The 12,434-nt window shown below is 39.8% G+C and overlaps 2 protein-coding genes across 2 annotated transcripts in view; one reads left to right on the top strand and one right to left on the bottom strand.

Annotated features, from left to right (window-relative positions):
• LOC147867265 (uncharacterized) overlaps positions 1–12,434 on the top strand; it is a 98,798-nt gene that overhangs the window by 27,088 nt on the left and 59,276 nt on the right. The gene's annotated exons all lie outside the window — the stretch shown is intronic.
• Positions 1,887–11,287, bottom strand: LOC147867268 (uncharacterized). Its single transcript, XM_087339630.1, has 6 exons — positions 11,054–11,287; positions 6,341–6,479; positions 5,096–5,118; positions 2,869–2,907; positions 2,603–2,767; positions 1,887–2,531 (listed from the first exon to the last, which is right to left on the bottom strand). Exons 1-5 carry the CDS (start codon positions 11,285–11,287, stop codon positions 2,657–2,659), a joined length of 546 nt encoding a protein of 181 aa, XP_087195756.1. The 3' UTR covers positions 1,887–2,531; positions 2,603–2,656.

The raw sequence follows: 12,434 nt of genomic DNA on the forward strand, positions 1-12,434 counted from the left end.
TAGCTCTTTGATTATGCTTGGAACGCACAGTAGCAACCCCTGAGTGTAGAGTGGCAAAGAGAAGAGAACCCCGTCAGATTGAACAGCTCTTTGATGATGCTTGGAACGCACAACAACGGCCCCTGAGTGTAGAGTGGCAAAGAGAAGAGAACCCCGTCAGATTGAACAGCTCTTTGATGATGCTTGGAACGCACAGCAACGGCCCCTGAGTGTAGAGTGGCACAGAGAAGAGAACCCCCTCAGATTGAACAGCTCTTTGATGATGCTTGGAACGCACAGTAATGGCCCCTGAGTGTAGAGTGGCACAGAGAAGAGAACCCCCTCAGATTGAACAGCTCTTTGATGATGCTTGGAATGCATAGTAGTGGCCCCTGAGTGTAGAGTGTCACAGAGAAGAGAACCCCGTCAGATTGAGCAGCTCTTTGATGATGCTTGGAACGCACAGTAGCGGCCCCTCAGTGTAGAGTGGCGGCAGGTGGACTCGATAGGGTTTAGCAACAGTGGTAGCAACTAACCCACAGTACTCAACTAGAGATGGCCTACGTGATGTGGCAAAGGATCATGCATAATGGACCTAGGAATTCGATATATAATTTATGGTACACATTTATGGTGCACACATCAATTTATGTTGCACATTTATGGCACTCATTTACATATGTAATTAAAACACTCTAGTATTTTCAATGGTAGTTTTTTGCATACTTAATTTATTAATGATGGCTTTTTACTAAAATGACTATTTATCAATGGTAGCTTTTTGCATAGCTAATTAGCTATGTCAAGGACATAGCTAATTGTTTCCACTCGCATGCTTTCACCCTGAGAGACTTATACTCTAGGCATGGCCAGTTCCAGCTAGCCGTGGAGAGTAGAGACATCACGACGATGCGAAGCCCTCTCGACCTAGTTCGGATGTGTACCCTGCCGCAAGGAGGAACCAATTTGGTGGCGCACATGGTGAATGCGATAAACAAGGTGCTGAGGACTACATCCCGGACATCACCATGCCATTCCTGGAGGACATTTCGATGAAGGGATGTCCAAAGGACGTGAGGGACGAGTCAATTGGGGCAGACGGATGCCGAAGGTTTGTCACGGACCACATCTCCAACTACGAGAGGATACTACAGAGGCTTATGGGCGCTCGACTTTCCTTCTTCGGGGACAAGTCGGCTTTCAGGAAATCGGAGATACTGGTGGTCGGTCACCTGTGCAGACCATACAGATGGAAATCGTCTCCGTCGAAGGTAGAGGCCATCTCGATGATGAAGGAAGAGTGCTGATTGGTCATGGAAGTCCAACGGTTCCTGGGAGCATGGTTGTTAGGTACGATACTGATACCATACGTATTTAACGTATTAATACGGGTATAGTACCTCCCAATTTTAAAATACGTTAAATACGTTTTTTAGTATGTTAAATACCTATAAAATACATAAAATATGTATAGTACGTTAAATATGTTAAATACTTCTAGAATTTGAAATTTATTTACTTTCTTAAAAAATATTTGTAATATTGTAATATTGTAACCGTGTATATGCAATGTAACGAAGCATTCCATGGCTGTAGTTGCATCTTAAAAGTACTAAAGGGCAAATCGAGCAAATATGAGAATCAAAAGGATACAAATCAACAAATCAAATAGATATTTGTTAGGTAAAAAAAAACCCAAACTTGTTGGGCATTTACAACAACAGCCAAGGCCACGAAGCAAAAACTGTATATCCCTCACATGATTGAGGGAATTCACATGATGAGTCATGACAAGCTAAAATTCAACAAAAAAAATCGTACTTTTGACAAAAACAACAATTTGACAAGAAGTGCAACATACCTATTGAAGAAAAGACCACATCTTTTGATTTGGAAAAAACCTTCAGAACACATAACATCAAATATTTGAGATACACTTACATTGCATTTTGTCAAAGAAATAGAATGCATTGTAGGAACAAAATTTAGAAAAAAACCTTAACAACACATAACATCAGATATTTGACTTCTAAGAACACATAACTTGAACTATGTCCAAGACTCCAATGTATCAAAATGGGCTTAGATCAAAGAAAAGTAACATATGGATATTGAGCTTAGTAATAATGTATAGAAATAAGAAATATTAGTCATTAGATCTCGTCCTCATCACAATCACCATCTTCATCATCAGATTCAGTGTTAGTTGATGACATCAACATAGGTTCTTCGTCAGTAAGATCATCATAATTTGTATGAATTGCTTCTTCTATTCCATTGACATTATCTTGATCATTTGGTGGTAAAGAAGCAAATGTACTTGATCTTGTTATTCTCCTATTACAAGAAGACCGCTCATCATCTCTTCTTGGCCTCTGCCTCCGTATTCGATCAATAGGGACTCCATCGCTTGATGTTGTCGTATGTGATATTGTCATGCTCCTTGTCCTTCTTCTCATGCTCATTGTTTCTTGAAAATAAGTTTTAGGAGTCTTAGATGGAATAGATGGAATATCAGGAGTCTTAGAGACATCTATCTCATTTGGATTCACCTGCAAACAAGTTTATAAAAGCTTAACGAAATTTGAGGAATGTAAATTATAAGAAGTGAATAAAACAATACCTGCATTGGAGATGCATTCACAGTCTCAAACTTGCGAACTAGCCTTAAGTTCTCTCACACATATACCAATCGTTCAAGTTGTGCTACCTTTAGTCTGTTTCTATTTTTTGTATGTGCGAGAGCATGTGCATTCCAATTCCTTTCTGCTGCCCCAGAAGAGCAATCCTAATAGAAAACAAAATATGAAATAAAAGGTAGTACACAAAAGTGCAGTATTTTAGAACTTAACTATAAAATTGATCATTTTTTCAAAACTTGACACTTACTTGGGATAATATGCGGACAGCTAATGCTTGGAGCTTTGGAGTTCTTCCACCAAAATTTTCCCACCATGTGACTGGCATCATCATAGATATCTCTTCACGTGCTAATGCATAGCTAAATGTCCCTGTACCATTTCGATATTCATGCAATTCACGAAATAAGATATCACATTCAAGTGTCGAGTACAATTTTTCTATATAGCTCATCCATGCATCCATTAACTCGGGGTTAATAAATGTAGCCTCCTCTCTCCACATCGGATGCAACAAATGAGCTACAAGGTAGATCGGCCTCTTGAACCATTTCCATCGTATGTCAAATAACTTCAAAACATCTTCGTACCTAAAAGGGTATTAGTAATTACAAAATGATCTGATCTTAAAACATGAGAAAACATTTGGAGGTTTAATGCTAGGAAACCATAAAAAATTAAAATAAATATGAAATTTACTTGGATTTGTGGGGGATGTTTTCTTCCACTCCTTTTGCTAAAACATCTTTGCTTCTTCGCATAAACTCATATAACAAACCAATAGTGGATCCCTCCCTATCAGTAAGTTGTAAAACACTATACAATGGTGCCATTAGGGTCAAAACAACTTGAAACGAGAACTCAGTTGTAGGATCAAGGATGTAGTTCTTTACATTCATGGCATCTGGCTTATTGCAATCTGACCAAGACCTCCACATGTCACTCACCACTGTTTGCTCAAGAGGATACCAAACTTTGAGCAAACGTTGTATGACAAGGTACATCACACCAAACCTTGTCTTAGAAGGTCTCAAGATGGCGAGGTTACTGTGAGCAGAAAAAATTTTCCTAGCATTCCTCTTCTTGCAAAAAAAAAGTACGATATTATTTGCTTTCAACATAATACTTTTCATCCAAGGCAGCTGACCAATGTCCTCCAAAAGTGGATCCAAAGAATGGGTTGCACATGGAGTTCAAACAATATTAGGGAACTCTGATTCTAGCAAAGACCCCATGTGGACACAACTAGATGCATTGTCTGAAATGACTTGGACCACATTTTCCTTACCAACTTCTCTAATTGCCTCTGAAATTCTTTCAGCTAACCAAGAGCTATCAACTGTTGGTGTTGTATTAGCATGACTACAATCAATGGACTTGAGGAACATTGTCCCATAACAAGATGATACGAGGACATTTACAAGTTGCCTATGAGAAACATCAACCCATCCATCTGTTAATATAGAACAACCATACTTGGGCCATAATCCTTTTACCCTTTCTAACTTTGCTTGCAAGGATATAACCTCATTTTTCAAGCCTTTCGTCCTCATGTAATTATATGTGACTCCATTATGTTTCTCTCCAATTGTAGAGAAAGCTTCTAACATGTTCCGCCAACATGGTGTTTTTAATAGATTAAATGACAAATTTGCTTCAATGATACATCTCACCTCTATAACGTTTGCATGTTGTTTCCTTTGCATTTGTAACACATGTCCTTTACGCAACGGTTGTTGTTTCACTATAATTGTTGGTGGATATGGTTGGCGACTACCACCACCCATACATGACATGCTTTGACTTTCATCAACAAAGGTAGACGAGCATGAGGTAGAAACACCTAAAAGAAAAAAAAAATCAAGATAAATAATTTACAATTATTTAAACATTAGTAATCAAGACACCTATTGTAGGCTTGTGTCTATACCTTGTTCAGGCATGTTGAATGAGTCGATCTCTGCTACTATATCTTTTTCTTCGCCAATTGCTTGGCTTCCACAATTACCATACAAAGTTGTAAGGTCAATCAACATTTCCTTGGGGACATTGGTACATTTCGTTACTCCATGGCTAGGTTTTCCAATTAAATGAGCAATCATTCGTGTTGCTGACCCCTGCATATGTTTGTTGCAAAATTTACAGTTCCAACTCCTATTTCCTGTTTGACTTCTTACGACATTGAGGCAACATGTATCCCAATATTTGTTCTTAATGGGCGGCATTTTCCTTCTTTATTTTCTACAAATCAATAAAATTGAGATATTGAAAATGGAAAATAATGCACAAAAACAGGAGCAAGATTATATGAATGCATTAAAGCAAATCGAAGAACTGAAAACTTTGAATAGATCAACCTTCAGGGAGGATGAGGATTATACTACTTTAAATAAGCAACTACAGGATACTCAAGAGTATCTTTTATTCATAGAAAGCAAATACAAGAAAATGTTACAATTAAGGACATGTATAAAAACAGAAAATTCAACTCTTTTGGAAGCTAAAAAGGAAGCAAAAATTACCATAACTTAACTAAAGAGCCTTAATGCTTAACGTAATAACGACATGCATAAAAGCAAAAAATTCAACAAGTTTGGAAGCCAAAAGGTAAGTAGAATTTGGTCAAGAAATCCATCTTGAAGATGTACAGAAAGGGTTCGATGAAGATCTATTTATTCATAGTGCTTTGCTAGATATGTATGTCAAATGTGGATCTATAGTGGAAGTGCAAAATGTTTTCAACCGAATGTCCAACCGAGATGTGGTATTATGGACAACATTGATTGCATGATATGTTGAGCATGGACCCGTTAAGGATGCACTGAAAAGCTTTGAAAAGATACAAGATGAGGGGATACTTATTACTACCAAACACTTTCACCTTTTCTTGTGTCTTAAAGGAATGCTCTCATTGGAGGGTTTGTTGAGTATAGAACTACCGAGAAAGCATTAGATTCTTTCGATAAAATGCAAGTTGATGGAATCTTTCCGGATGCATATACATTGCCCATGTCCTAAAAGTGTGCGGTTTATTAGGGCCTACAGATAACGGACAATCCATGTATATGGAGGCTGTATTGAAAGGGTTCTAGCAAGTGCACATTTATTCATACCCATCACATTCAAAAGCAGACAACCAAAACCATGATATTCCAAAAAATGAGTAGTTGTTAACAAAAATAAATATGCATTGCAAATGATAAAAAATGGGACATCATTAAAAAAGGACCAAGCACTTTTCCCATGACACGAAATTGAGATCTTCAATGTTTCTGGAAACCAATGTCATTTATAGTAACATGGAAAGTAAATTAGAATGATCAATTTCTGAAATGAATTCAAATGGGATACAACCACTAAAATCAATAAGCAAAGGATTAGCTAATGCTACAAATTGTGAAAGATTTTGAACACATTGTCTACATGTATACATACATGTTTGAGTTTCAACACATGGTTCCTATAATATTTGATCTCAACACTTGCAAAGAGGAGAGTTTTATTGCATGACGTCAATTACAATTGTCTACCAATTTGTTACTTGTATAGATGCATTATTGTGGAATAGATAGATTGTTGGACACAAGCTACGTAAACTAGATCAACTAAAAATTAAATCTCCCTTGTCATTTGGTATTACCATACAACTTGACATTGGAATACAACAAAATGGGAGGTATACTTAATCATAAAAAATAAAAGAAAGAAACATATTCACTAACCTGATTTTATTTTCTTCTTCTTCTTCTTCTTCTTCTTGTTCTTGTTGTTGTTGTTGTTCTTATTGTGCTTCTTCTTCTTCTTCTTCTTCTTCTTCTTCTTCTGCTTTTTCTGTTTCTTCTTCTTCTTCTTCTTCTTCTTCTAAGTCTATTCTATCCGTCTTTCTTCCTTCCTTCTATTTTACTAAAGTTGTTCTTTTCTTTTGCTTTCTTTAGGGTTTTACTCACATTTTCTATAAATACGTACTATACATATTTTTTTAAAGGTACGTTAAATACCGTATTAGACGAATGTATATGACATTTGAATGAACAACTTTGACGTATGGTACGTACTATACAAATAAGAAGGTATTATACGTATTGATACGTTAAATACGCGTACGTAAACAACGTTGCCTCGGAGTGTGCGCCTTCTACCACGTTTGGATTCCGCACTACGTGCACATCGCTGAGCCGCTCTATGGCTTGCTGAAGAAAGGCTGGAAATTCGAATGGAGTGACGAGCACATAGAGGCGGTTCGAATACTGAAGGAGATGCTAACGGCGACACCGGCTCTCCGGAAAGCGAAGTACAAGGCGGGCACTCCGGTTTACGTGACGGTGTTGTGCATCCCCGTGTCCTTACCTCTATTCTATTCCCATTTACGTGTGTGTATCCAAGTACGTGAGCCTAAGAGCTCATCGCCATTATCCGGTAACTGGTCTGGAACAATATTCGATTTTGAGCCTGTGTGCTCATCATCCAACATCCCAACATCAATCCGGAGAGGATACGAGTCCGGTTTCCGTTACAGACAACCTTCCTCTCACACCGGCTCCTTGGTCCGGGTTCCCGGTGGTCCCGCTCCGTTCCGACACATAATCACGGAAAACCGTGACACCGCGTTTACTGAGATAATAATAATATTTTACTTCCAGATAGCTTCAATATGATAATGAGATTTGAACAAAGGAATCTCACTTAGTGGCATAACACATAAAGGATTTTGATGCCGTCATTTAACGTTTGAAGGACCAAAATATGTGGTTACAACTTGAGATGCATGTTGTGACACGTGCACATTTCCTAGGTTTTGGTGGACTCTCACATAATCGTCAATATAAGTGCGATAAGGGGCACATGTTTATACATCGATATATGTGGAACAGTTTCTGTGAAGAGATTCACCTAGAATCAATGACATGGTACAAAATTATACAGTTTATGGTGTTAAGTATCTGTCATATACATATAACACTTTGTCATTTCTGTGCACCTCATGGACGAACTTCTATAAAAAATGGAGTTTTGCCTCCCATCGATGTCATTAGACTCAAGTTCGAACCAACGAATACCCGGTTGGTGGCAAATTGGGTGAAAGTGGTTGTCAAGCACCTCTGAGCTACTACCTTGCTTAACTTTACTAATATAGTACTTAATCTCTCTTTCTCCCTCTCTCTCTCCCTCTCTCTCTCTCTTGCTTTACGCTCTTTACACATAGACAAAGATGTAAAGACAAAGAAGATATATTATTATTAACACGGTGGCTTCTTAATATAAGGAGGTTTAGAACCATACAAGAGGGAGAGGTTACGGTTTGGCTTACTTTGCTCTTAACCTTAATCTCTCTAAATTCTAATGACGGATTAGAGAGAGATAAGAGGAGCTCTAAGTACGCTAATGGAAAGGAGAAATCCTAAGAATGGAGAAGAGTTGCAAAAGACACCAAAAGGTGGCTTTTATTGCTTTTTACAAGGCAAATATTTCCTTTTCACACTAGGTTGCCCATTGGTTTACATTGCTTCCTATTTAGTTTGTTTTATTAAGCTTTCTTTTCCTATGGTTAGTTGAGCTTGTTGTCCTCCGTTGGGGTCACAATCTCCGTAAATGGTGTACCAAGTGCCAGATACATAACATCCCACCAACCTAATGAGTGCACACTACCGGGTGCACCACACTAGGTGTGTGTTGTGAGCGAAGATGGTTGATGTGAAGGAAGTGGGTTGGGGGTGAGGAGGATAGAATATAGTGGATTGGGTGGGTGCACGAACATTGTGGATGTGGGTAAGGTCGGATGTGTTGGATGTTGATGGGGGGAGTCGGATATCTTGCATTTTGTTCGTGGTTGTGAAAAACTACTTGAATTTGCTAGTAAACAAGTTCGAGGTACACCATACTTGGTGAAGAGGGAAGGTGGCGTTTTACTATTTAATTAACATAGGCACATGTGAAACACGTGTCAAGCATGGTTTCAAAATCCCATTTGTAGGATGCAACGAAGACGATGACATGAATCCATAAACCAACGAGTTGCCGCTTGGTTGGTCCTTTACTTAAGTCAAATGCTAGTCCTCATGATGGATGGTTATGTTGTCGGAACTCATGTGAGTTTAACGAAGGTGATGGGGGTAATAGATGGAGGTGACTATGGAGGCGAGGATGGCACAATGTTAGTGGGAGGTGTGGGAATGTTTATGATGGGTTCGTTGGAGTCAAGGGGGTGGGGAAGACTAGGAGATGAGGTGGATTTGGGGTGGTGGGGACGAGGGTGGGGGGGGGGGGGGGGGGGGAATATAGTGAGGGATGGTGAGGTATGAAGGTATGTACAAGGTGAGGAAATGGATTAGGGGAGTGAGGGTGGGGGATAGGTGTATGTACAAATGTACGTGTTGTGTTGGCTGATGAAGCTTGTGCAATGGAACCCAAATCCAAGTTCATTGTACGAGGACCTTCAAGTTGGGGTTTGAGTACTCACTTGGTGGATGTTTTACACTATATCATTGTAGGGTGTCTTCCCATTTCTTTGTTAGGTCTGGTTGTGTGGGGATCCTTAAATCTTGCGTGTACACGGAAGTGGGTATTCACCATTGGCTGGTTATTGTAGTGTGGAAGATTTGTGTTCCAGGAACCCAAATTTGTGAGGTGGAGTGGTACTATCTACATAAGTGATGGTTATAAGGTGGGTTAATATGGGATGTCGTTGATACACGACACAGGCTTGCCATATTCATTGCAACATCGGGTCCTAATCGAATAAATAGTATCAATGGTGGCCAGAACATGTACCAAACTCATATTAGAGGAGATGGTGGACACGGTGTCGTGAAGGACATGTATCCATTGGTCAAGGTTGCGGTCGTGATTATGGTCTCTTGTCGAGACGGTGATCATGGGACCATCTCATGTAGGTTGGTATGTGAGAAGGTTTGTTGCAAACTCCGTCGTTCGTCATTTTTGAGAGATCGTCCATCAACGATCTTCCTTCTCGTTCATGCACTTTTTGGGTATATACATGTACCCAAAAGGTCTTATTCATGTATAAACATGACCAATCAGCTTACTCGAAGGGAGGGTCACCCTAGTAAACACTCATTAGCGACTTGGTTGGTAGGCCTTCTAACAATGAAGATGAGTGAAAACTGGACTCCATACATCGTGAATTTATGGGTTGGTACCATACCTTTGGATCATTATATAGACCCATCTGTCATGTGTAGCTTGACATCGGATGGGAGCATTTCGGCAAACAATCATAGCTAATTATACTTACACCAATTCACGTGTCCATTATGGCAAGAGTAGTTATGTTATTAACATATATAGGAAAGGTGAACCTTGTGTTGTCACTCTCAAAACGTGCTCCGAATGTATCAATTTGGAGATCGTCATCTTGTTGGTGGACGACATCAATATTGAGCGGGCTTGAGAGGATGGGTTCCCGATTACCAACTGAGGGTTCACCATTTAGTCATAAGAGAATGTCATGCCAAGGCTTAGGTTGAGTTTTAATAATTCTTCTAGAGTTAGCTCAACCTTTTTAGATAGAATAGATGGTTAAAAATCTGAGTTGATTTTTATGAAGGTATTCATTGTGTCATATACTTCTCACAATGTGAGTTGCACCTTGAGTGCTAATATTCATTGCAATAATTCTACATTGTCCTCTTTTTTGCTAGTTGTAAGGAAAGACTTGGGTGCACTATTGAGGATGTGGTGTTCGACGAATACTTCATTTTGTTGGGGAGGAATGTTGACTTAGTTGTTGAGTTGACTGAATTTCAAGCTTGGCTTGTGCCACCTAAGTGTTGGGTGCATTAGTGAGGGTGTGGGGTTCGACAAAGACTTTGTTTTGGTGGGGAGGAATGTTGACCCAATCGTTGAGCTAGCTGAAATTGAACCTCGACATGTTGGGTAGCATTTTTTCCTCTTCTTGATGGAGTCGCTTAATGTACTCTTCTACCCCTTGGTTTTTCTTCAATGGGGTTTAGGTAAGCGACAACGTGTGGGGGTAAATCTTTCATCGCATTATTGATAGGCACATTCCTTGCATTGTCATCTTTGAAGTGGTTGGGAATGGAGTCAGGTTGTGAATATTCAAACGATTCACTTCTTTTGTTTCCTCTTCCTCCGTTGGGTAGTTCGCATAACATTCGGTTGATGTTTGAGGTTGTGAGCAATTCTTAGGGTACATGTGATGACATTGGCTCTGATTGTGGATGGGAGGACTGATAATAGATTCATGAAAACTCTCTTAGTTTTCTCGATATTGTCAAGCACTAAGTTTTCTTGTCGACAGTCACAGCTCAAGGCTTCTCATTGGAACTAGGGGATAAGCTCTTGTGCTTATTGGGCAAAGGGGTTTAATGGTCGTGCATGTACATTTCTGTCTTGTTGGATGTACCTTGATCATTGTGCCATATGGTTGTAATCTTCGTGCTTAGTCAGGCACTCACTAACCATATGTGAGCCTTGGAAATTGAAGCATTGAAGTTTAGGTTGTCTTGGGCCTCCCATGTGTCCCATTGGAGGTCCACATTGCTCGCTTCGTAGGACATTGACTGGGATTTAGTCACATCGAAATCGATGGAGTCAGATAGGATCTCGTTATTAGACTCATAATCATTGTATTGGTGTTGGCTCTCATACTTGTATGGGACTACATTTTCCCCCAACCTGGGCTTGGTCATCTCTACCGTGTTTGACCTCCGCCAATAAGGTTCCAATTCAAGGGAGTGGTGGTTGTTGTGGTAGGATGTTGGGAAACAGGTCCCTCTGGATGGGAGGAGAACAACTGATTTGGGAAGAGAAGAAACCGAAACCGTTTCGGAAGACTATAATTGTAAATATTCTAAAATGCCTCTTGGGGGCTATACTTGTAAATAGCCAGAAAGTTGCTTTTGTTTATAAGCAACTAGGGCAAACTTTAGTAATGTGTAGTTGATCATTATTGTAAAAGTAAGAACGAGGTAGTTGCCTTTGTGACCATGAGTGAGAGAGTGAGAGTGTAACTCTGTGGTCATCTTTCAGATGAAGGAGAACTCGAGGTCATTGCCTATGAGTTCTATATTTGTACTTCCTCTCTACCATGAACCCCCGTGGTTTTTTCCCATTTCGGGTTTTCCACATAAAATATTGGTGTCTCTGTGTCTTCATGTTTTTCTGTCCGCGTACTAGTTCTTGGTTTCTGCACAAGAATACGAACACGAAACCGGTTGTGGCCAGTCGATTTCTAACAAAGTGGTATCAAAGAGATAGAAGACTCGTTTAGCGGCATGTTTAAGCTAACCAGCTCCAAGTACTCGGTGTGGAAGTCGAAGATGAGAGACATGCTCGTGTGCAAAGACCTCTGGTTGTCTGTGCAGTTCGGAGATAAAAGACCAAACAAGATCAATGTAGCGACTTGGGAAGTGTTGCATCTAACGACGGCCGCATATTATTATAAGGTTTTTTATAGGCATGAGTCTATACAACAACTTTGGTGAAAAATCAGAAGCAGAAGTGCTATGGAAGAAGATCGAAGTCATGTTCAAAAACAGAAAAGTTGTGAACCGAGTCCCAGTATTTCGAAAAATCATGAGGCTCCGGTATCAGGATGGCTCCAGTATGGCGGAGCACATCAATGCCTTCCAAAGGATTGATGAACCAAACCACCTCTCTAGAAGTACCTTTGGCTGACGAGGTATTAGCACTGTTGTTGATAGGATCCCTTCCTGATAGTTTGGAAACGTTGGTTGTCACGTTGGGCAACGCAGGACCGGAAGGAAAACACCTATCCCTAGAGCAGCTGAAGTCAAGCTAGCTAAATGAAGAAGCTCGCTAGAAGGACCGAGAGTC

Source organism: Azolla caroliniana, unplaced genomic scaffold (assembly GCF_043228905.1).
Source record: "Azolla caroliniana isolate FFs.n. ecotype wild unplaced genomic scaffold, voAzoCaro1.0.p SCAF_2, whole genome shotgun sequence".
NCBI lineage: Eukaryota > Viridiplantae > Streptophyta > Polypodiopsida > Salviniales > Salviniaceae > Azolla > Azolla caroliniana.

Excerpts from the sequence above, each read along its gene's own strand:
- LOC147867268 (XM_087339630.1), bottom strand. The coding sequence starts at position 11,287 with ATGACCAAGCCCAGGTTGGGGGAAAATGTAGTCCCATACAAGTATGAG. Across the intron at positions 5,119-6,340 it reads GAAGAAGAAAATAAAATCAG|CTTCCAAAAGAGTTGAATTT; the intron begins GTTAGTGAATAT and ends CTTCCTTTTTAG. Across the intron at positions 2,908-5,095 it reads CCAAAAGAGTTGAATTTTCT|CCAAAGCTCCAAGCATTAGC; the intron begins GTTTTTATACAT and ends GGTGGAAGAACT.